The following is a 24,454-nucleotide window of genomic DNA, read 5'->3' as shown; positions in this document are numbered from 1 at the left end:
TTTAGTCCACTACCCTAATCCTATTCCCTTTTGGTCCACTACCCTAATCCTATTCCCTTTTGGTCCACTACCCTAGCCCTATTCCCTTTTGGCCCACTACCCTAACCCTATTCCCTTTTGGTCCACTACCCTAATCCTATTCCCTTTTGGTCCACTACCCTAGTCCTATTCCCTTTTGGCCCACTACCCTAACCCTATTCCCTTTTGGTCCACTACGCTAATCCTATTCCCTTTTAGTCCACTACCATAATCCTATTCCCTTTTGGTCCACTACCCTAATCCTATTCCCTTTTGGTCCACTACCCTAGTCCTATTCCCGTTTGGCCCACTACCCTAACCCTATTCCCTTTTGGTCCACTACCCTAATCCTATTCCCTTTTGGTCCACTACCCTAATCCTATTCCATTTTGGTCCACTACCCTAGTCCTATTCCCTTTTGGCCCACTACCCTAATCCTATTCCCTTTTGGCCCACTACCCTAACCCTATTCCCTTTTGTGCACTACTTTCAGCAAGGGATAGCTGCAGGTAGCCTCCTACATCCAGACTGATCTCCCGAGCTTGTCAGATCAGTCTGGTTGTAGGGGGCTAGGCTCCAAGTATCATCTGGGACATAATTTATTGTCTGGAAGCAATCCAGAAATGAAGGTGCCACAAGGGTTGTTGGGGTCAATTCCGTTTAGATTCAGTTAATTCAGGAAGCATTTGACTGAATATAAATTAAATTGACCCCAACCCTGCCATCTAGCTAACACAGTAATGTGACAGGATTCCATAATCATGACGTAGTGCTGCTGATAGAGGTATGGGTAAACAGTGAGCATCTGACAATTTATCATTTGCATGCCCGCTCTTACTCTGAATTCCTTGTACAGTACTTCAAACTTTACATACTCTATTTCTAAAGTATGTTTTGCATGGTGTTTTGCATGTTTCAGGCAACTCAACAAAAGTCTACTATATGGTACTGAGGACTGAGGCGTCCATACCGGAAGACATTATTGATGGAATACTCAAATCTTTTAAAATGGACAATCCTGTGAGTGTTGACACCCTTAAAGTTACAACAGGTAAATATGTATGCAATACTGTAGCTGGTTTACTAATGTACTATCAAATACTCTAACATGGAAAACATTGCATTAGTAAACCTACTGTAAAAACACACACAAGTCTAACCCAGTGTCTATTCAGTATAGGCCTATATAAAGCAAACTCTATATATGTGCCTCCACATTGTGTTCCCTTCATTTTCATTTGATTTCTATTGGATTTATTTTGGGGTAAATATGGCTAAAATTATGTATTGAAATTATTTCAACAGATTGTGCCCCTCTTCGAAACAACACTCAGTGCACATGCAGACCAGGGCATATCTGGAGTGTTGCAGTGTGTCAGTCTTCACCTAACTGTTGTAAACAACAAAACTGCACATTTGAAAGCATAAAAACAAAACCAATGTGTCTCCCTGAAACAAGAGGTATTATGTATGTGTGTGTGTGTGTGTGTGTGGGGGGGGGGGGCGTGTGTGTTTGAGAGTGAATCCCAAAAAATTTATATAATCAAACATACCAGTCTGTCAACAGTTTGCATTTTCCACAAGCCACTTCAAAGACAGTATGCAAAAGGCCCAGTACACATTGCAAAGAATGATCTCTTTTATTCACAGTTACTGTCATTGGAAAACTTAACATAGCTGGAAAGGTATATTTTGAAAGTTACAGCAATCCAAATTCTATGGAATATAAAAAGTTGCATGACGAATTATTGCCTCAGGTATGTGTCAAATTTACACTGTAAATATAAAAAATGTTTATAATATGGGAATGGGTTACTACAATGTTCTAATGACACACACAGAATGAAAACAGGAACTTTATTTTAGAGGGAGATATATTATTTAGATATATTTTGCAAATACCATATTAAACTATGTTGACAATATACTCTTCACAGATCTATGTGCATGATCATTCTTAATTAGTTTTGTATATGCAAACCACTCTTTTCCCTTTTAGCTGAAAAGGGTGTACAGTACATTGAATTCATTTGACGACATATACATCACAGGGTTCAGGTAATTCAGCTTGTTTACAAATTATGTTACATTTTTGGGGGGATCGACATACAGTAGACCTGATCTTGTCCCTTGTTTTTGCTTTAAGTCGTGGTAGTGTCAACATTGCTTTTGAAATGAACCTCAACAACATTTCAGCTGATGACCTTGCAAGCAAAACAGCAGAATTGGAAAAAGCACTGAATTCTACGTTCTCGCTTGACACAGAAGGTATGTCTATCTAAATCAGGGGCTAGCTACATCGGGGGCCATATGTATCAAGCATCTCACAGTATGAGTGCTGATTTAGGATCAGTATGGCCTTTTAGATCACAATGGCTGTATTTATTTACACAGGCAGCCAATTCTGACCTTGTTTCTCAAATTGCCCAATTAGTGGCAAAAGAGCTAATCTGATTGATCAAATGAACCAATTAGTGACAAAATATTAGAATTGGTCTGACTGTATGAACAGAGTGAATAAATCATATTATATGGACAAGGGGACCTGATCCTAGATCAGCATTCCTACTCTGGGATGCTTGATACAGGGCATAATGAAAGTATTCAGACCTCTTCACTTTTTCAAGATTTTGTTACGTTATAGCCTCATTCTAAAATTGATTAAATTGCTTTCCCCCCTCATCAATCTACACACAATACACCATAATGACAAAGCAAAAACAGGTTTTTAGAAATTGTTGCAAATGTATACATAAAAAAACCAACTGAAATATCACATTACTCAGTACTTTGTTGAAGCACCTTTGGCTGCGATTACAGCCTCAAGTCTTCTTGGGTATGACGCTACAAGCTTCGCACACAATGTCTAATATTAAAGAAGTCTTAAAGTATTGCTTGACTGAGGTAGAGTACCTTATAATAAGATGTAGACCACACTATCTACTAAGAGAGTTCTCATCTATATTATTCGTAGCCATCTATTTACCACCACAGACCGATGCTGGCACTAAGATTGCACTCAGCCAACTCTATAAGGCCATAAGCAAACAAGAAAATGCTCAACCAGAAGCGGTGCTCCTAGTGGCCGGGGACTTTAATGCAGGCTAACTTAAATCAGTTGTACAAAATTTTTACCAGCATGCCACATGAGCAACCAGAGGAAAAAATAACTAGGCCACCTTTACCCCACACACAGAGATGCATACAAAGCCATCCTCCCGCCCTCCATTTGGAAAATCTGACCATAATTCTATCCTCCTGATTCCTGCTTACAAGCAAAAACTAAAGCAGGAAGTACCAGTGACGCGCTCAATACGGAAGTGGTCAGATGACGTGGATGCTATGCAACAGGACTGCTTTGCTTGCACAGACTGGAATATGTTCCGGGATTCATCCAATGGCATTGAGGAGTATACCACCTCAGTCAACGGCTTCATCAATAAGTGCATCGACAACATTGTCCCCACAGAGACCGTACATACATATCCCAACCAGAAGCCATGGATTACAGGCAATATCCGCATCGAGCTAAAGGCTAGAGCTGCCGCTTTCAAGGAGTGGGACACTAATCCGGATGCTTCTAAGAAATATCGCTATGCCCTCAGACGAACCATCAAACAAGCAAAGTGTCAAAATAGGATGAAGATTGAATCCTACTACACCAGCTCTGATGCTCGTCGGATGTGGCAGGGCTTGAAAACTATTACTGACTACAAAGGGAAATCCAGAAGCAAGCTGCCCAGACGAGCTAAATGCCTTTTATGCTCGCTTCGAGGCAAGCAACACTGAAGCATGCACTAGAGCACCAGCTGTCCTGGATGACTGTGTGATACCGCTCTTGGTAGCCGATGTGAGCAAGACCTTTAAACAGGTCAACATTCACAAAGCCGCAGGGCCAGATGGATTACCAGGACGTGTACTCAAAGCATGCGCGGACCAACTAGCAAGTGTATTCACTGACATCTTCAATCTCTCCCTGACTGTCTGTAATACTTACATGTTTCAAGCACACCACCATAGTCCCTGTGCCAAAGGAAGCAAAGGTAACCTGCCTAAATGATTATCACCCCATAGCACTCACGTCGGTAGCCATGAAGTGCTTTGAAAGGCTGGTCATGGTTCACATCAACAGCATCTTCCCAGATACCCTAGACCCACTCCAATTCGCATACCGCCCCAACAGATCCACAGATGATGCAATCTGAATCTACACTGCCCTTTCCCACATGGACAAAAATAACACCTATGTGAGAATGCTGTTCATTGACTACAGATCAGCGTTCAACACCATATCAAATCAAATCAAATCAAATGTATTTATATAGCCCTTCGTACATCAGCTGATATCTCAAAGTGCTGTACAGAAACCCAGCCTAAAACCCCAAACAGCAAGCAATGCAGGTGTAGAAGCACGGTGACTAGGAAAAACTCCCTAGAAAGGCCAAGACCTAGGAAGAAACCTAGAGAGGAACCAGGCTATGAGGGGTGGCCAGTCCATAGTGGCCACAAAGCTCATCACTAAGCTAAGGACCCTGGGACTGAACACCTCCCTCTGCAATTGGATCCTGTACTTCCTGACAGGCCGCCCCCAGGTGGTAAGGGTAGGCAACAACACGTCTGCCACGCTGATCCTCAACACTGGGGCCTCTCAGGGGTGTATACTTAGTCCCCTCCTGTACTCTCTGTTCACCCACGACTGCATGGCCAAACACGACTCCAGCACTATTATTAAGTTTGCTGACGACACAACAGTGGTAGGCCTGATCACCGACAACGATGAGACAGCCTATAGGGAGGTCAGAGACCTGGCAGTGTGGTGCCAGGACAACAACCCCTCCCTCAATGTGAGCAAGACAACGGAGCTGATCGTGGACTACAGGAAAAGGCGGGTCAAACAGGCCCCCATTAACATCAACGGGGCTGTAGTGGAGCGGGTCGAGAGTTATAAGTTCGTTGATGTCCACATCACCAATGAACTATCATTGTCCAAACACAACAAGACAGTCTTGAAGAGGGCACAACAAAACCTTTTCCCCCTCTCGAGACTGAAAAGATTTGGCATGGGTCCCCAGATCCTCAAAAAGTTCTACAGCTGCACAATTGAGAGCATCCTGACCGGTTGCATCACCGCCTGGTATGGCAACTGCTCGGCATCTGACCGTAAGGCGCTACAGATGGTAGTGCGTACGGCCCAGTACATCACTGGAGCCAAGCTTCCTGCCATCCAAGATCTATATAATAGGAGGTGTCAGAGGAAAGGCCATACAATTGTCAGAGACTCTAGTCACCCAAGTCATAGACTCTCTCTGCTATCGCACGGCAAGCAGTACTGGAGCGCCAAGTCTAGGACCAAAAGGCTCCTTAACAGCTTCTACCCCCAAGCCATAAGACTGCTGAACAATTAATCAAATGCCCCCCCCCCCCCCCCGCACACTGACTCGGTATACAGCCTTGTTATTGTTATGTTACTGTGTTACTTTTTATAATTGTTTTATTTTTTACTTTAGTTTATTTGGTCAATTTTTTCTTAACTCTTCTTGAACTGCACTGTTGGTTAAGGGCTTGTAAGTAAGCATTTCACGGTAAGGTCTACACTTGTTGTATTCGGCGCATGTGACAAATAAAGTTTTATTTGATATGTATTTGGGAAGTTTCTCCCATTCTTCTCTGCAGATCCTTTCAAGCTCTGTCAGGTTGGATGGGGAGTGTCGCTGAACAGCTATTTTCAGGTCTCTCCGGAGATGTTAGATCGTGTTCATGTCTGGGCCCTGGGTGGGCCACTCAAGGACATTCAGAGACTTTTCCCGAAGCCACTCCTGCGTTGTCTTGGCTGTGTGCTTAGGGTCGTTGTTCTGTTGGAAGGTGAACCTTCGCCCCAGTCTGAGGCCCTGAAAGCTCTGGAGCAGGTTTTCATCAAGGATCTCTCTGTAATTTACTCCGTTTGTCTTGGGCTCCAGCAGTCTAAGGCAATGCATTGCAGTGCTAGAGGTGTCACTACAGACCCTGGTTCGATACCAGGCTGTACCACAACTGGCTGTGATTGGGAGTCCCATAGGGTGGCGCACAATTGGCCCAGCGTCGTCTGGGTTAAGGGAGGGTTTGGCCGGGGTAGGCCGTCATTGTAAATAATAATTTGTTCTTAACTGACTTGCCTAGTTAAATAAAGGTAAAAATATATATAATAATAATCTTTCCCTCGATCCTGACTATTCTGCCAGTCCCTGCCGCTGAACAACATCCCCACAGCATGATGCTGCCACCACCATGCTTCACTGTAGGAATGGTATTGGCCAGGTGCTGAGCGATGCCTGGTTTCCTACAGATGTGACGCTTGGCATTCAGGGCAAAGTTCAATCTTGGTTTCATCAGACCAGACAATCTTGTTTCTCATGGTCTGAGAGTCTTGTGCCAGTCTTTAGGTGGGCAAACTCCAAGCGGGCTGTCATGTTTCTTTTACTGAGGAGTGGCTTCCGTCTCACCACTCTACCATAAAGGCCTGATTGGTGGCGTGCTGCAGAGATGGTTGTCCGTCTGGAAGGTTCTCCCATCTCCACAGAGGAACTCTAGAGCTTTGTCAGAGTGACCATCAGGTTCTTGGTCACCTCCCAGATCAAGACCCTTCTCCCCCGATTGCTCAGTTTGGCTAGGTGGCCAGCTCTAGGAAGAGTCTTGGTGGTTCCAAACTTCTTCCATTTAAGAATGATGGAGGCCACTGTGTTTTTGGGGACCTTCAATGCTGCAGAATATTTTTGGTACCCTTCCCCAGATCTGTGCCTATACACAATCCTGTCTCTGAGCTCTGCAGACAATTCCTTTTGCCTCATGGCTTGGTTTTTGCTCTGACATGCACTGTCAACTTTAGGACCTTATATAGACAGGTGTGTGCCTTTCCAAATCATGTCCAATCAATTGAATATACCACAGGTGGACTCCAATCAAGTTGTAGAAACATCTCAAGGATGATCAATGGAAACAGGATTCACCTGAGCTCAATTTGGAGTCTCATAGCAAAAGGTCTGAATACTTATGTAAATAAGATATTTCAATTTTTTTTAAATTATACTTTTTTTTGTCTTTCAAAAAACCTGTTTAAACTTTGTCATTATAGGGTCTTGTGTGTAGATTTCTGAGGAAATGTTTTTATTTAATACATTTTAGAATAAGGCTGTAACGTAACAACGTGAAAAAAATCAAGGGGTCTGAATACTTTCCGAATGCACTGTAGGCCTATATATTTTGTTCCTTCTGTCTTGTTCTTTCTGCATCTTGATTATTTTATTTTTTTGCATGACAGAGAATTTACTTAGAGTTGTAATGAAGGGATGTACGGGCTATTACCTGAAACACATAACCTGTTTTTGTTTATTTAGTGAATGCTATATGTTTATTTTTTGTACCTTTTTTTTTCAAGTCGGATGGGTCTAAAGATCTGCTGGAGACAGCATAGGCTGTGGGGCCTACTGACCTTGTAGTTTGTGGGTGCGCTCTGCTCCATGCCATCCTGGGCGGCTCGAGGCAGGTTGGGTTGAGCGCAACCTCTGACAATAATAGTTGTTGAATTGTTTTGAGGGTTTATTTTGGAAATGCTATTTCTAAAAAGTTAACATTTATCAGTCGTGGTTTGTTTTCTTATTTTATTTTCTTCTTCTGGTGTATCGTCTCAAAGTGATTTATTGAGAAATGGAGGGTGGAGAGGGGGATGCATTAGCGCCCTCACAGTGGAAGCTAAGCAGGCCAAGCTAGTAGGGACACAGGGAGGGATACACAGGGCCAAGTTTAACAAAGGCATACTGCTCCTGTATTATTTTTATGCTAAATTGTTTATTCTATTCTACTGATCCTTTTTCTTTGTCTTCGTATTATATTTTGTTATTTCTTATTGTTGTTGCATTGTCCAGAAGGAACCTGCAAGAAAGCATTTCATTTAACGGTGTATACAATGTGTATCTTGAACATACGACTGATAAAACTTAAAACCATTTCTAAAGCTCTTTTTCCAGAGCTCAAAGAGCGTTACACAGAAAAGGGGGGAAACTCACCTCGTCCACCACCAATGTGTAGTAGCACCCTGTGGTGATGCACAGCTCACCACATATCCGCTAGGATGGTGGAGAGGTGAGAAGCTACTAAATGTTCTGTGTACCTTTCTCTGACAGGTGTTGTTGAGATCACAGTCCCAGAAGGCCCGGTAAAATATGATTCTATCCAGACAATTCTCTGTCAAACCAAGGAGGACATGAAACCAATTAAATGGGTTTTGGAAAGGAGTGATAGTAAATCATTTAATGTAACAACAGGTACTGATGCTACAGTGATATCCACTAGTAGGAAGACTACAATTCTCCTCAGACAGGCAACGGAGATCTGGGAAGGTATGTGTTATCTGTTAATGTGTATGGTGTATGGTGTAGTAGAAGATGATAGGACAGGTCACAGGGCCAATTAGACAGTGGGTGTGTTCCAAATGGCATGTTATTACCTATAGGATCTGGTCATAAGTAGTGCACTGTACAAAGGTAAAGGTTGCTATTTGGGACACATTTGTTATTTGCTCATATTCATTACATTTTCATAGTTTTTGTGCTAAAAGGTCTGTGCAGATATAGGCCTACGGTTTGTGAAGTGGAATTCGTTGGGTGAATTGCACTCTTATGATGAGTGAGTCGGCTGAGGACTTGTGCTTGCTCCCATAACTAATGCCTAGGCTTTAAGTCAGTGAGCTAACGTGGTCTTGAGTCACGCAGACTAACTCATTGTAAGATATAACAGTAAAACGTGTTTCTCTTTTCATTTTCATTTAACTGCAGGGCTGTACACGTGTGCATTCAATCCAAAATCTTCCAATGTGACCATAAACCACAGAGCCAGTGCAACATTAGACATAGCTCTCCTGCCACAAATTGACATTAGTAGCACGCCTCAATTTCCAGACTGTTACAATAAATATAATCCAAATGATAGAGTCTTCGTCAGAGTTCAATGTGAAATTAAGAATACCACTGAAAACTACACCGTGACATGGAATTACACCAACACTGAAACGAAATTAAATGAACAAAAAGGTAATCTTCTGCACTTCATGGTCCTCACATGTTAATACGCTATGTTTAAGACTGTATGTTATAACGGTTGCTATTAACATGCAATTAGGAGTACAGTTGAACCCATTTGACAGTTATATCTTGTAATTTATCCCTCCACAGATGTTACCGGTAATGCCATAATTTACAGGATTGATACGACTGTCAGCTGCAACAGTTTACAAGAGCCAGATGTAACATGTACATTTATGAACATCCTGTCCCAAGAGAAAAATGCTACTGTCAATATCCCTGTTATCTACAGTAGGTTTTCAGTACCATTATCCAGCATGAACAGTGTATTCTGCCATATGAACAATTATGCTCTAAAATGGTACAATAACATTCAGCGGCATACCCCAATCTTCTTGGAATGGGTAACAAACGCAAGCATAATTTCAGTGAAATCTAAGATAAATATACTGAACAAAAATATTAAAATGCAACATGGAACAATTTCAAACATTTTATTGAGTTACAGTTCATATAAGGAAATCAGTTAATTGAAATAAAAGTATTAGGCCCTATCTATGGATTTCACATGACTGGGCAGTGGGTGACCTGTGATGGAACAGGGCCACCCACTTGGGAGCTGGCCCAGCCAATCAGACAGAAATATTCCTCAGTTTCATCAGCGGTCTGGGTGGCTGGTCTCAGACAATCCCACAGGTAAAGAAGCTGGATGTGGAGGTCCTGGGCTGGCGTGCTTACACGTGGTCTGCGGTTGTGAGGCAGGTTGGACGCACTGCCAAATTCTCTAAAACGACGTTGGAGGCGGCTTATGGTAGAGCAATTAACTTTAAATTCTCTTGCAACAGCTCTCATGGACATTACTGCAATCAGCATGCCAATTGAATGCTCCCTTAAATCTTGAGACATCTGTGGCAAAACTGCACATTTTTTAGTGGCCTTTTGTTGTTCCCAGCACAAGGTGCACCTGTGTAATGTTCATGCTGCTTAATCATCTTCTTGATATGCCACAACTGTCAGGTGGATGGATTATCTTGGCAAGCAGAAATGTTAATTAACAGGGATGTAAGGAAATTTGTACACACAATTTGAGAGAAAAAGTTTTTTGTGCATATGGAAACATTTGGGGATATTTTATTTCAGCTCATGAAACATGGGACCAACACTTTACATGTTAACTTTATATTTTTGTTCAGTATAGTATCATTTTTTAATTCTTGGGTGAGTTCCAAGACGACTTCATTACAGACGTTGCATTGCATCAACCATGGGTTGTGTGACACGTCATCAACTTCAGTTTTGGCATCAGATTGCTATATCATATGATGTGGTTATCATCCTATCCAGGTATCAGATTACTATATCATATGATGTGGTTATCATCCTATCCAGGTATCAGATTACTATATCATATGATGTGGTTATCATCCTATCCAGGTATCAGATTACTATATCATATGATGTGGTTATCATCCTATCCAGGTATCAGATTACTATATCATATGATGTGGTTATCATCCTATCCAGGTATCAGATTGCTATATCATATGATGTGGTTATCATCCTATCCAGGTATCAGATTGCTATATCATATGATGTGGTTATCATCCTATCCAGGTATCAGATTGCTATATCATATGATGTGGTTATCATCCTATCCAGGTATCAGATTACTATATCATATGATGTGGTTATCATCCTATCCAGGTATCAGATTGCTATATCATGTGATGTGGTTATCATCCTATCCAGGTATTGTGAGATCTGGCAGGCAGCTTCAATGTAGTCGACCTGGAACTCAACCATTGTCTTGAACTTCTGAAACTAAGCAGGGTTGGTCCCTGGATGGGAGACCAGATGCTGCTGGAAGTAGTGTTGGAGGGTCAGTAGGAGGCAACCTTTCCTCTGGTCTAAAATAAATACCCCAATGCCCCAGGGCAGTGATTGGGGACATTGCCCTGTGTAGGGTGCCGTCTTTCGGATGGGACGTTAAAACGGGTGTACTGACTCTCTGTGGTCACTAAAGATCCCATGACACTTATCGTACGAGTAGGGTTGTTAACCCCGGTGTCCTGGATAAATTCCTAATCTGGCCCTCATACCATCATGGTCACCTAATAATCCCCAGTTTACAATTGGCTCATTCATCCCCCTCCTCTCCCCTGTAACGATTTTCCAGGTTGTTGTGGTAAATGACAATGTGTTCTCAGTCAACTTAACTGGTAAAATAAGGGTTAAAAAATATATTTTTTATATCTAAATGGTGAAAATTTGTCTTGAATATCTATTTCTTACTTATTGTCAAATATTTTGTTTATTTCCACAGGCAATTCAAAATTTTGTCCTGCTGAAGGTGCCTGGTCAAACGCAAAGGCTAACTTTACGGCGGTGCTGAAGTGTAAAAATGGTGTTGGAAAAACCCAGAGACAGTGTTCCAGTGATGGAGTTTGGGAGGAGGAAAAATCTAACTGTGTGAATGTAGATCTACATGACATCCTAATTGATTCACAGGTATTAAAACTAATCATCCTAATTGAGTCACAGGTATTAAAACTAATCATCCTAATTGAGTCACATGTATTAAAACTAATCATCCTAATTGAGTCACAGGTATTAAAACTAATCATCCTAATTGATTCACAAGTATTAAAAATAATCCTTTTTGAAGGGACATTTAAATTAATTATATATCATGGGTCGTTCCACGAAAAGTGGCTTTTTATATTTTAAGTAGAAGTTGTGCATCATGTGGTAAACCGAGGGGTGTTGGGTTGAGCGTGCAGAGATTGACACAGAGACAGGGAGGTTTTAGACCGAAAAAACTACTTTAATAAGACAGAAAATAAATATATCAAAGAAATAACTTAGGTTTTGCTCGGTCTTTCTTCTCTCTCTTAACTGGTGTCCGTCTCTCTCCCGCGGTGTGCCATCGTGCTCCTTTTATTTAGCCTCCACGGCTGGTTGGCACTTTCCTCTAATTACCTCCACTTAGCTGTCCGTGTCGGGGTGCCCAGCTCCCGTATTCCCAGCAGAGGGAGCCAACGTTGCCTCACGTACCTCCCCTCTATTACCATCCCCAGGGGTAGACCTCCTGGGATACAACCCACCCCCCACCCCCCCTGCCTCTTGGTTCAGGGGACTTCAGCGATTTCTTTTTCTTGGGGTTTCACATTTCCCCTCCCCTCCCTCCATATCCCAGGTACTCCACATCGACGTAGCCCAGCTTGCACTTGTGGGGGTTCGCGGTCAGACCTGCATCCCTTAGCGCATTAACCACGGCCTGTAACTTACACAGATGTGACTCCCAATTGTCACTGTGCACAATTATGTCGTCCAGATAAGCCGCTGCGTACTCACTGTGCGGCCTCAGGACTCGGTCCATGAGTCGCTGAAATGTCGCTGGTGCCCCGTGGAGCCCGAAAGGCAGAACTCGGTAGTGGTATAGCCCCCCCGGGGTGGAGAAGGCAGTCTTCTCCCGGGAGGCCGCTGCCAGTGGCACCTGCCAATACCCCTTCGTCAGATCCAAGGTGCTGACGTATCTCGCCGTCCCCAAATGGTCGATCAGTTCGTCCACCCGGGGCATGGGGTAGGCATCAAACTTACTGACCTCGTACAGGCCCCTGAAGTCATTACAGAAGCGGACGGTTCTGTCCGGTTTTGGAACCAGCACTATGGGGCTAGACCACTCACTGTGTGACTCCTCCAGTACCCCCATTTCTAACATTGCCATCACGTCCCGCTGGACAGCCACCCTCTGGGCTTCTGGTATCCGGTATGGCCGTTTATGCACTTTTTCTCCCGGAAGGGTGTGGATCTAATGTTCCACGAGGTCCGTGCGCCCCGGCACCTCGGAGAACACGGCCGTATTCCGCTGGACCAACTCTCTGAGCTCCTGTCGTTGGGTCGGGCTGAGATCTTCCCCCATTGCCACTTCGACCGAGGGCGGGCCCTGCCGTGGCCGGGTCCACGTTACGCACAGCGCCTCGCGTGCATGCCATTTCTTCAGTAAATTCACATGGTAAAGCTGGAGGCGTTTTCTCCACCTCGGTTGGCGGACCTTATAGTTGACGTCACCTACCCGCTCAACGATGCCACGTAGCCAGGAATTTACTCTCCGTGGTAGGGATCAGCACCAAGACCTTCTCACCGGGTTGGAACTCTCGTGGTTGGGCCCCCTGGTTGTAGACATGCTCCTGGGCACGTTGCGCCTGGGCCATGTGCTCTCTCACCACAGGCCAAATCGCCGTCATCCTCTCCCTCATCTCCTCCACATGTTCTACGACGCTGCGAAGGGAGGGTCGTCTGCTCTTCCCAGACCTCCTTGGCTAGATCCAGCAGCCTGCGGGGCTGACGGCCATACAGGAGCTCAAAGGGGGAGAACCCCGTGGATGCTTGGAGTACCTCGCGAACTGAAAACATCAGGTGTGGCAGCAGCTGGTCCCAGTTCCTCCCGATGACCTTGTTCAGCATCTGTTTCAGGGTCTTATTGAAGCATTCCACCACTGTCAGCAATTCCTTCAGGCTCTGGGGGTGCTGCATGCTCACCGTGTTCTTCATCTCGTAGGGCTGGGCCCGAAGGTATTTATCCAGGACGAGTTTGTCAAGCATCGGGAGGGACGGTACTTCCGTCAGTAGCCAGCCCATGGTCAGCTGCACCAGGTCGCTCATCTGCGCACGGGGGGACAGGGTGGGGTCAAAGGCCCAGTCGTGGACCAGTTGTGCACGGCGTGCGAGATTGAACCCATAACGGCTTAGTATCTCCCGTTTGAGTCCCTCATAATTCGCGGCCTGGTCAGTGTTCAAATTAAAGTAGGCCTTCTGGGCCTTCCCAGAGAGGTAGGGTGACAACACGCTGGCCCATTGGGGCTTGGGCCATCCTTCCCTCTGTGCCGTCTTCTCGAAGGTGCACAGATACGACTCCACGTCATCTTCCTCCCTTAACTGAACCAGGAACTGATTCGGGCCAGACTCCTGAGCCCACCCAACCTTCAACTGGGCTACCTCAGCTACCAGTCTGCGGTTCTGTTGGAGCTGCTCCTCCAACGCTTGCTCCTGGAGAGCTTGTTGCTTCTGCTGGCTGAGGATGAACTGAGTCACCAGCTCCTCCATGGTAATCTCCACACACTCGACCCCACGGCACCCAAATCTATTGAGTTACCCGCATTCTCCACCATATGTGGTAACCCGAGGGGTGTTGGGTTGAGCGTTGCAGAGATTGACACAGAGACAGGGAGGTTTTTGTCCGAAAAAACTACTTTACTAAGACAGAAAATAAATAACTAAGGTTTTGCTCTGTCTTTCTTCTCTCTCTTAACTGGTGTCCGTCTCTATCCCTTCTCTCCCACGGTGTGCAATCGTGCTCCTTTTATTTAGCCTCCACGCCTGGTTGCAACTTTCCTCTAATTACCTCCACTTAGCTGTCCGTGTCGGGGTGCCCACCTCCCATATGCCCAGCAGAGAGAGCCAACGTCGCCTCACGTACCTCCCCTCTATTACCATCCCCCGGGGTAGACCACCTGGGATACCACAACCAATATTGAATTTTAAAATCCCTTTAATATAAACCATATGAATAATTCTATAAATTATGATTTTTAATATGCATAAAACTTGCTGAAGCGACAAAATTCAGCATCCCTCCGCACAACCTCTGTGCCTTCTAGGAAGATTTTAACACTTAAACAGCTGGGCCTCACTACCCCCTTAATACGCCAATGAGCAGCCATTTTGACTGCAACGTTCTAACAGTCTAATAAATACATTTCATAAATGCTATCAGAAAAATTATCCTTGTGTTTATTTATGAAGGTCTTGGGTAACAGAATACGAAGAAGAAAAAAAGTATTTAAAAAACAGTAGCATTTGATAAGTTTATGTTACTGTAAGCGATCTGCTGCAGTGTGCTCATGTGTAGAGCACAAAGGAACCGCGGTTATTCTTGGTAAAAGTGATATTTTCAAATAAAGCTAATCTCTTACATTTTAAGAGTTATTTGGCAAAGGTTAGTGAAACCTCACAATATCTTCTGTGATACTATACTACTTTAATATAGCAGTAACTTAAAACTGCTTATAACAGGAATTATGCTTGTGAAATTATAATAATCATAAGTGTTAAATATACTTATTTATGACAAGTCAAGGGCAAAGTGGGACATTAAAATATATTTCCATTTTAAATGAATTAATATGCAGTCAAAATGACTGGTATCGGAGCTTCTAGTGTTAACCCACTTCACCCCAAAATGTCTCCAAATTTTCACCATCACTGTAATGTTATTTTGTTGCTTTGACAAAGTGATTTCTGAAGATGATCATTTATTTATTTATTTATTTATTTATAGATAAGAAAGGCTAGAAACGTTTTTTTGTGAATAATTAAATCACCATTCCCTGTTGTCAGAAGTGGATTGATTTATGGCTGATTTAAAATGAAATCGTCAACCCTGTTATGGTCAACTCTTACTTTACTTGGCACCTATTATGCACTTACATAGTCTCTTTTTTACGTCTGGAGATGGGGAAAACCTTTTTTTCCTGAAGTTGAACATGTGCTCTTTATGACCGAATGTTAAAATTAGGGGAAATCAAACATTTTTGGGGGGGGGACTGAATTACACTTCTCAAAAGGCACTGCATTGGTGGATCGACCCGTAGATCCATGCATTCTAGAATAATAGAACTTAAAATGCCTCATGAGCTTAGTTCAACTGCTGTACCCACAATATATTATCTTGTTTTTTATTCCATTGTTCGTAAACAATGTATTTGTAAACAAACACTAGCTTCAAAACATGGTTAAAACTATAATTTTGATCTTATTCAGAGTGGTTACCTTTTTCCAGCCCCATCCCTCAGCTGTTTCCCAAAACAAGTGGCGGGGTGGCCGTGTTGTCATTTAAATTACTTTTTGTTATTATAGTTTATTCTAAACTGCTCTAAACTGTAGTTTTTGTATGCATTTTCCTTCTGTCATTACAGAACCTTGGAATAGGACTTGGGTCAGTTGAAACAAATTCTGCGAACATATTTTCACGTCTGAAGTTTTCCACCGATAATTCAGAATCCATCAACACGTATGCTAATGTGAATGCTTCTGTGTCCATACTCTTCACCATGAACAACGCAATCAACGCATCTCTAACAAATTACACACTGAATAAGGCTCAACTACAAGTAAGTATAATCCATAATCATCTTTACCAGAATGTTATTTATCTGTTCTTCACTATGTACGATTTATAATAACAAAAGATTAAGTAAACAGAAATGTAAAAAAAATATATCATAATTATCGACTAAAATATGACTCCCCCCCCCCCCCCTTTTTCAGGATGCTCTAATATCATCCAGCAATCTTTTGGATAGCAGTCTTGAAAAGTCATGGATTTCTAAACCTGACCAGGCCAACATATCCATGGCTGAAAGATATCTGATTTCTGTTGAGGGCCTGGTTGAACAGTCAGATGTCGAGAATAACACATACCAACACACAAACATAGAGTTGAATGGCTGTGAACCTCAGCCGGAGAAACATTGTGTGAACAAAGTTTTCAATGTCACCGTAATCATGAGGACTAGCTCCATTATGGTTAAAACTATAGGTTTTAAATCTCTCAATCACTATCTACCAAAGCCGCAACAAACAGACGCTGATCCAAACAGCATTGTGGTGTCCACTAGCATTGGTCAAGGATCTGCAGATATCTCAATAGACTTCCAGTTGATCCGTGAAAGGCCCCGCAACCACAAGATACAGTGTGTATATTGGGATTTTACAAAAAGCCAATGGTCTGATGAAGGTTGTAAATGGAGTGGTCCTGATAACGAAAACCATTGCGAATGCACCCACTTATCCTCGTTCACCACCCTCATGTCAAAGAAACCAGATAATCTTCCCTATATGAAGGAGATAACCTATGTGGGCTTGGGCGTCTCAATTGTCTCACTTCTCTCCTGTCTAGTGATAGAATGTATTGTGTGGAAATCTGTTGTCAAGTCCAGCGTGTCGTATTGTCGCCACACAGCCCACATTAACATCTGCCTGTGTTTACTGATAGCCGACTGTAGCTTTCTCGCCTCAGCTTTCCCCAAAAACATCCCAGAGAATTGGTGTCAGATTTTCGTGGTAGTTAAGCATTTATGCTACCTGTCCATGTTCTTCTGGATGTTGTGCCTGAGTATCATGGTTCTCCAACAGATGATATTTGTGTTCCATCAGATGAGCAAGAAGTTTTGCTTGGGACTGTGCTTTTTTGTTGGCTATTGCTGTCCACTGTTAATTGTTTTCATTACATTTATCACCTACAACAGTGGCCAGAAGGATTACTACTATACCAGGGAGACTTGTTGGCTGGTTTATGAAGGTTCTTTAAAGGGCTCCATCTTTGCGTTCATTCTGCCTGTTGGCACTATTGTAGTAGTCAATGTGTTCTGCATGCTAGTAGTTATCATAAGGCTCCTGAGACCAAGTCTTGAAGTCAACACTAAGGATGAAAAAGAAGTGGCCAAAGGTATCCTAAAAGCGGTTATCCTCCTAACCCCAATCTTTGGAGGGACATGGATTTTTGGATTTTGTGTTTTGATATTTGACATCACCACAGGACCTATAGCCTACCTGGTGAACTATGCCTTCACTCTGCTGAACGCATTCCAGGTACGACTGAGATTAGGGTTGGGTCAATTCCATTTCAATTCAGTCAACTGTGTTAGAAGGGAATTGAATGCAACACTGACTAATATACAATTGTCTTTTGATCAAACCCTGTAATTGTCTTTTGTAATGTAGACACAGGGAGTTAGGAAGCAGGTGCAGAGTTTAATATAAACGTACAGATACAAAAACAAGGAATGCATCTGAACATGGAAACAGAGACAATAATGCCTGATGGGAAAAACCAACAGAGCGCTATATATAGGGGGTGTAATCAGGGAAGTGATAAGATCGAGGTGTGCCTGATGAGGCGCAGGTGTGAGTAATGAATGGTTGCCAAGACCAACGGTTAGTAAACCGGCAACGTCTAATGCAGGAGGGGAGGAGCAGGAGTAGACGTGACATCTTTTCCTTCTTCAGGTCACAAGGTTTTAATGTTGTTTTTATGCTCTTACAGGGTCTCTTCATTCTACTCACTGCATATTTTGGAGAAAAACCGGTAAGCTACTGAAAAAAGGTCCAATACAGCTGTTTTTATCTCAATATCAAATCATTTATTGGGTTGTGGGTTGGGAAACGCTGTCAGCATGGCTGCTGGCCTGTAAATCTATCATTTATTGCTTCAAGCCACACCGCACCCACCAAACAGAGAAAACATACCTCAGTCAGTTCGAGAACATTTGGGAAAACGTGTCATTCAGTGCAAACTGTTTACACAACCTAGCAAAAGTTTAATCAAACTGAACGCACCCACTCGGTTGGGGAAGAAACATTAGTGGGTGTGGCGTTTGGCTGGAGTGATGTTGATGGGTAACCAGGCAACAATACCTGATGAATGAGACTGAAATATGTAGCAAAACAAAAACCCAATCATTTTTTTTTTTATTCCTTCCAAACAGATTCGTGTTGCACTACTGAAATATTTCAACCTAAAAGTAAGTTCACAAATCACAATTTATTTATTGGTCTAAACCAACTGGATGTAATGTCATAGCTAATTGATTATTTATCTATTTCACTCTTCACCAGCAGGTACAATCAGCAGTGAGTCAAAGTTCCAAACTGGCATCCACGATGAAGACGAAATGATATTTTAATGCCGTTTCTTTTTTTAGATACATTTTATACCTATACTGTTTATTCATCTAGGCTTAGTTTATATCCAAATTAAACCCAATACTAATCAACTGAAATTCTGACACTGAGAAAGTATGTGCAGTGTCATACATGTATCATTTATTATAATTGTAGCCTTATTTTTCTGTTGTAATATAGCCTATATATTAGATGTTATGTAGAATGGAAAATTACATAATAGGAATGAATCATTTGGAAAATGAATTGCATAATGTGTAACCTACACTTGTTTCTATCGTAAGTGTCCAGAATAGTTTTTCATACTGTATGGCCAGTGAAATGTATGTAATGTCTGTATTTTTCTGCCAAATGCCACTAGTGCTTGATGGTGTAACATTTTAAAAATTGGTTTGGGTAAACTATATTAGCTGTTTTCCCAATAATGTTTTTGTTAAGGATGTGTGGTAATCCCTTGTTTTGCAGTCCTGTTTAGTTCCTATCTTCTCTGCTCCTCCCATTCCTTGTCCGTGTCGTCCAAGGGAAAACTGTTTAACACTGCCATCTGGCGGTAGGCCCTGCACTCTGGCTCTGCACTGAAATATGATGCAGACAATCACATTAAGGAAGTAACCTACTGCACATAACACACATGGGTTTGCACCCTAAATGTAACCCTACTCCTTACAAAGTGCACTACTTTTGACCAGAGCCCAGGGAAGGGAATAGGGTTCAATTTGGGAATCTACAATGATGGCCGTGTCCGAAATCGGTCTTGCCTACTAGGCTACCGACTAAAAGTGCACATGTGTACTAATCATACTACATAGGATTTAGAACATACTGTTTAGTAAACATTTATGCAGTAAACAACAAATATTAACATAGGCTACTATACACACTTACCCTTACTGAGAATGCGTCATCTAATGCGTAATTGCATTGCTTCCTGACATTAGTTTATTCATTAGTTAATTTTTGTTCAGCGCGTCCTCTTATACCGCTTTCAAAACAACTCGGAAATCTCTGACAACCAACTTCAGTGCATTCAAGTAAAGACAACTGGAGAAAAAAAGAATGAGCTCCGACTGGGAAAGATCTTTTTGAATGGTCATCCAACTCGGAATTCCAAGTCGGGAACTCAGGCCTCTTTCTAGAGCTCCAACCTGAAAATCAGACGTCATGATTTGACCTAGTTTTTTCCGTGTTGTTTTGAAAGCATCATTACCTCATCTGATTATCAGCTGCAATAAATATTTTTTAAATCCATCTGTTAAGCAAGAGATATGTTTTTTTTGTATTGGCTGTGTCTCAATCCACGGTATCCGCCACTTTAATGTCTATGATGCGCCAATGTCGGCCTTTCGCATTTGTGGTGGAAGGTAGCAGAGCGACAGTGGTGTTCAACCAAGAGACATCCCGAAAATGGATCTTCTCTCAAACGTCTGTAGCGTTTGGGCTGCACACTAATATGACCCAACAAGTGTCACGGTACTCGTCTGACAGTAACCCAGTACGGAGCCGAAAAATGAATGGATGTGAATGATGCATTTCTATGTTTAAAAAAAAAAGCATACAGGTAATTCCACACTAAACTTGTTTTTTTATGCACCCTCTCTGATAGCGTGTGTGGGTGAGTAGTTTGCTGATGTCAACATAGTGAACAGAGTTGCCCATGGTGGGGTTATGGTATGGGCAGTCATAAACAACGAACACAAATGCATTTTATCTATGGCAATTTGAATGCAGAGATACCGTGACAAGATCCCGAAGCCCTTTGTGTCATTCATCCACTGCAATCACCCCATGTTTCAGTATGATAATGCACAGGCCCATGTTGCAAGGATCTGTACACAATTCCTGGAAGCTGAAAATGTCCCAGTTCTTTCATGGCCTGCATACTCACCAGACATGTCACTTATTGAGCATGTTTGGGATGCTCTGGATCGACGTGTACGACAGCGTGTTCCAGTTCTCGCCAATATCAGCAACTTCGCACAGCCATTGAAGAGGAGTGGGACAACATTTCATAGGCCACAATCAACAGCCTGATCAACTCTATGCGAAGGAGATGTGTTGCACTGCATGAGGCAAATGGTGGTCACATAATATACGGACTGGTTTTCTGATCCATGCCCTACCTTTTTTTTAAGGTATCTGTGACCAACAGATGCATACTGTATCTGTATTCCCAGTCATGTGAAATCCATAGATTCGGGCCTAATGACTGTTTTTCAATTGACTGATTTCCTTATGAACTGTTATCTCAGTAAAATCTTTCAAATTGTTGCATGTTGCATTTATTATCAGTATAATTCCGAGAACGTAATTTTTCCAAAACATTGCCTCATTGACAAATAGCTTCCATGCTATGCATAGATCTCCCCTGAAATGTGAATATTTTAGCCTTATACGGTTGTAGACTACCTTATCCATTTTATCCCTGATTCATTGAATGAGGGAATCATTTTATAAAGACGTATTTGGTTGTAATGTTGCAATATTTTATGTCAAGGGTGGCCAACCGTCCTCCAGGAGGACCGAAATAGAGGTAAACATCAGCTGATCGACAGGACCTTGATAAGCCCCGCTCGAACACACCACACTGTAGCCTAAACATCAGCTGATTGACAGGACCTTGATAAGCCCCGCTCGAACACACCACACTGTAGCCTAAACATCAGCTGATTGACAGGACCTTGATAGGCCCCGCTCGAACACACCACACTGTAGCCTCAACATCAGCTGATCGACAGGACCTTGATAAGCCTCGCTCGAACACACCACACTGTAGCCTAAACATCAGCTGCGCGACAGGACCTTGATAAGCCCCACTCGAACACACCACACTGTAGCCTAAACATCAGCTGATCGACAGGACCTTGATAGGCAGACTCTGGTGTGTTTCAGGGCTGGATCAAAAGCCTGCACTCCCTGTCTCTCTCCAGATGGAGGGTTGACCACATGTTTTATAAAGTAGCCTAACAGTGCAATTATTTTACTTTGTGGGGGCTTAAGTGCCTTGATCAAGGGCACAATAGCAGGAGATAGTAGGTCTACATGGGAACAGAGAGCAGCAGCCTTCTAGTGTCAATACCACATTTATGCAGACTTTCATGTAGGGTAGATAGATGCCACCAATTATTGGTCATGGAAATTTGGTTAAAAGTCATGGGAAGTCGTCAAAATGTGTATGAAACCTTAACAGAGAATAATCAGGTATGGCATAACTATAGCATAATGTCATTTGGGAATTTCTGTCTAATGGACCGACTTGGGGAAAAAAGACCGCTCCTGCACTGCTTTCATCCCAAGTCAAGCGCTGGAATTAAAGCAAAACTGAATTAAAGCAAAACTGTCGTGTACACAGTTCAAATGCCGGAATTATTTTGGGATGAACATGCAAAGGTACCCTACTTTTTGAAGGGAATCGTCAGATGAAAACATGACTGGTTCACATTAATAAAAGGTAAAACATTTTTACAGTTGAGGGGGGTCTCATACTGGCCTCTGTCTGGAGCCTCCAAATCACTAAGTCCGTCCCTGACTAGATGCAAAGCCGAAAAGAGTATGACATCCTGGCATTTAAAGCCTACTGAATTTCACATTTGACTATTCACGTTTTTTTCGTATATACCCAAAATGCCTACTACTAAGAACACAAGTAGACCTACGGTATTCGGACACGGCCATTGATCCCCTCACACATCATTCAAATAAAGCAGTGAATCTAAATCATATTTTTGTGCATGATGCAGAAATAGATAATCACATGTACTACATCACACATATCCCCTCAGACATAATAGAGATGAAGCTGTGGAGCAGTTTACTGTACTTAAACTACACTTAAAGAAGTCTGTTAAGAGGGAAAGTTATTCTTATATCAATCACAATTCATTACCCAAATGTTTAGTAGACTAGAATCAATTAACCACAACAGTAAAGTTTGCATGTCAGAGCAGAGTAAAATAAAAAATATATATTTTTAAAATCACTGAAATATTATACTATAAATATACGAAATACAGTGGTGTAAAATACTTTACAGTACTACTTCAGTAGTTTTTGGAGGTATCTGTACATTACTTTACTATTTATATTTTTGACAACTTTTACTTCACTACATTCCTAAAGAAAATAATGTGTAATGTAGTTTGTAAATTAAAGAACAAGAAAATAATGTGTAATATAGTGTGTCAATTAAAGAACAAGAAAAGTTTGCTTAATATAAGCAATTTGAAATGATTTATACTTTTACTTGTACTTTTGATACTTAAGTATATTTTTGCAATTACATTTACTTTCGATACTTAAGTATATTTGAAACCAAATACTTTAGACTTTTACTCACATAGTATTTTACTGGGTGACTTTCACTTTTACTTATGTCATTTTCTATTTAAAAGGTATCTTTACTTTTACTCAAGTATGACAATTGGGTACTTTTTTCACCACTGACAATACATACCTTTCAAGAAATCGAACACAGTCACTATGTCCATAGACTTCTGCTATTCTGACTGGTTTGTCACCAGAGAAGTCCTCTTTGTCTATGGGGGCGTGTAGTGAGTGGAGCAGGCGCAGCACTCCAAGTCTCCCAGCCTCGGCTGCAAAGTGGGCAGGTGTCCATCCACTATCAGTTCTCAGGCAGGCTCTGGCTCCGTGCTCCACCAGAATTCTAACAGTCTCTGTCTGTCCTGGGAAACAGGGACTAAATGTGACAATAACGTATTTAAAAAATAAGTCACAATGTCACAATGAGTCACAATGCAGAGTCACAATGCAGTTCATAATAAACAGGATTTGATAAATGGTGTCCCCAAATGGCACCCCATTCCTTAAATAGTGCAAAAATGTGTTCAAAAGAAGTGCACTATATAGGGAATAGGTAAACGAATAGGCAAACGTCTTCAGTAGGCAAACGTTGCAAATAGACATGTCAAACAGAACCCATGTGATTCCTTATTCTACATGTCAGAGAGGCATGTTTGTTCTATATGTTTGTTCTATAATATATTTCTAGCTGAAAGTTCCACAACATTTTACCCTGCTGAATGCAGCCCTCTTGTTTAATGGACACAAACCTAAAGACAACTACCTTTGGCTGCTGCCCAGTGAAGCGGTGTCTTGTAGTTCCAGTCTATGTCTCTGTGATTGGGGTTACATTTCTTCTTGTTCAGAATCTCCTCCACTAGATCAAAGTCTCCAGCAGCAGCTGCCTGGTGCAACTCTGTCATTTCTAACATGATTGGAAAAAAAGAGGTTGCCAAGCAACATTCAACAACACAAAAGGGGTTGTCTTACAGCTCCAGGGTGAATTTCCCCTAGGAACAGATCTAGCATCAGCTTCCCCTCCCCCAACCCTTAGTGGGGAAATGCAAAACTGACCCATGATCAGCATCTAGGGACAAGAATGAACCAGGAAGTATGTTTGCCCACTGGTGGACTGGGTGGAGTTTTACACATTAGCTCAATTCCCAATTCGTTCATACTTCCTGAGGTGTGCACTTGCACCTCAAGGATTAAAAAGTAATTAGATTGGTGCAGGAAGGAGGAAGTAAAACTTCCTCGTTCAAGGCAGAATTGCACTTGGGTTAATTGATCCTTCTAATCGTGAAAGGGAAAACAAATTCATACATGACTACTATGCAAAAATG

The 24,454-nt window shown here is 42.3% G+C and overlaps 2 protein-coding genes across 3 annotated transcripts; one reads left to right on the top strand and one right to left on the bottom strand.

Moving 5' to 3' along the window:
- Window positions 1–693: 693 nt before the first annotated feature.
- adgrf3a (adhesion G protein-coupled receptor F3a) lies at window positions 694–20,071 on the top strand. The gene is made up of 14 exons (XM_055865422.1): window positions 694–1,069; window positions 1,324–1,479; window positions 1,669–1,775; window positions 2,018–2,076; window positions 2,165–2,286; window positions 8,175–8,390; window positions 8,826–9,080; window positions 9,222–9,362; window positions 11,395–11,579; window positions 16,049–16,243; window positions 16,401–17,723; window positions 18,178–18,219; window positions 18,620–18,655; window positions 18,750–20,071. Exons 1-14 carry the CDS (start codon window positions 961–963, stop codon window positions 18,807–18,809), a joined length of 3,006 nt encoding a protein of 1,001 aa, XP_055721397.1. The 5' UTR covers window positions 694–960; the 3' UTR covers window positions 18,810–20,071.
- LOC129813181 (ankyrin repeat domain-containing protein 66) lies at window positions 19,294–24,035 on the bottom strand. Of its 2 annotated transcripts, XM_055865450.1 has the most exons (3): window positions 23,896–24,035; window positions 23,266–23,494; window positions 19,294–19,390 (listed from the first exon to the last, which is right to left on the bottom strand). In XM_055865450.1, the coding sequence occupies exons 1-3, from the start codon at window positions 24,032–24,034 to the stop codon at window positions 19,294–19,296; spliced, it is 465 nt and encodes a 154-aa protein (XP_055721425.1). In that variant the 5' UTR covers window position 24,035. The 2 variants fall into 2 exon arrangements, 1 of the variants encoding a protein (XP_055721425.1); XR_008753127.1 differs by lacking the exon at window positions 19,294–19,390 and having other exon boundaries at window positions 23,405–23,508; window positions 23,896–23,985.
- Window positions 24,036–24,454: the final 419 nt, after the last annotated feature.

The sequence above is a fragment of the Salvelinus fontinalis genome, chromosome 16 (genome assembly GCF_029448725.1).
Source record: "Salvelinus fontinalis isolate EN_2023a chromosome 16, ASM2944872v1, whole genome shotgun sequence".
Classification (NCBI taxonomy): Eukaryota; Metazoa; Chordata; class Actinopteri; order Salmoniformes; family Salmonidae; genus Salvelinus; species Salvelinus fontinalis.
The sequence above is the reverse complement of the archived record's forward strand: the minus strand, read 5'-3'. Positions and strand labels throughout refer to the sequence as shown.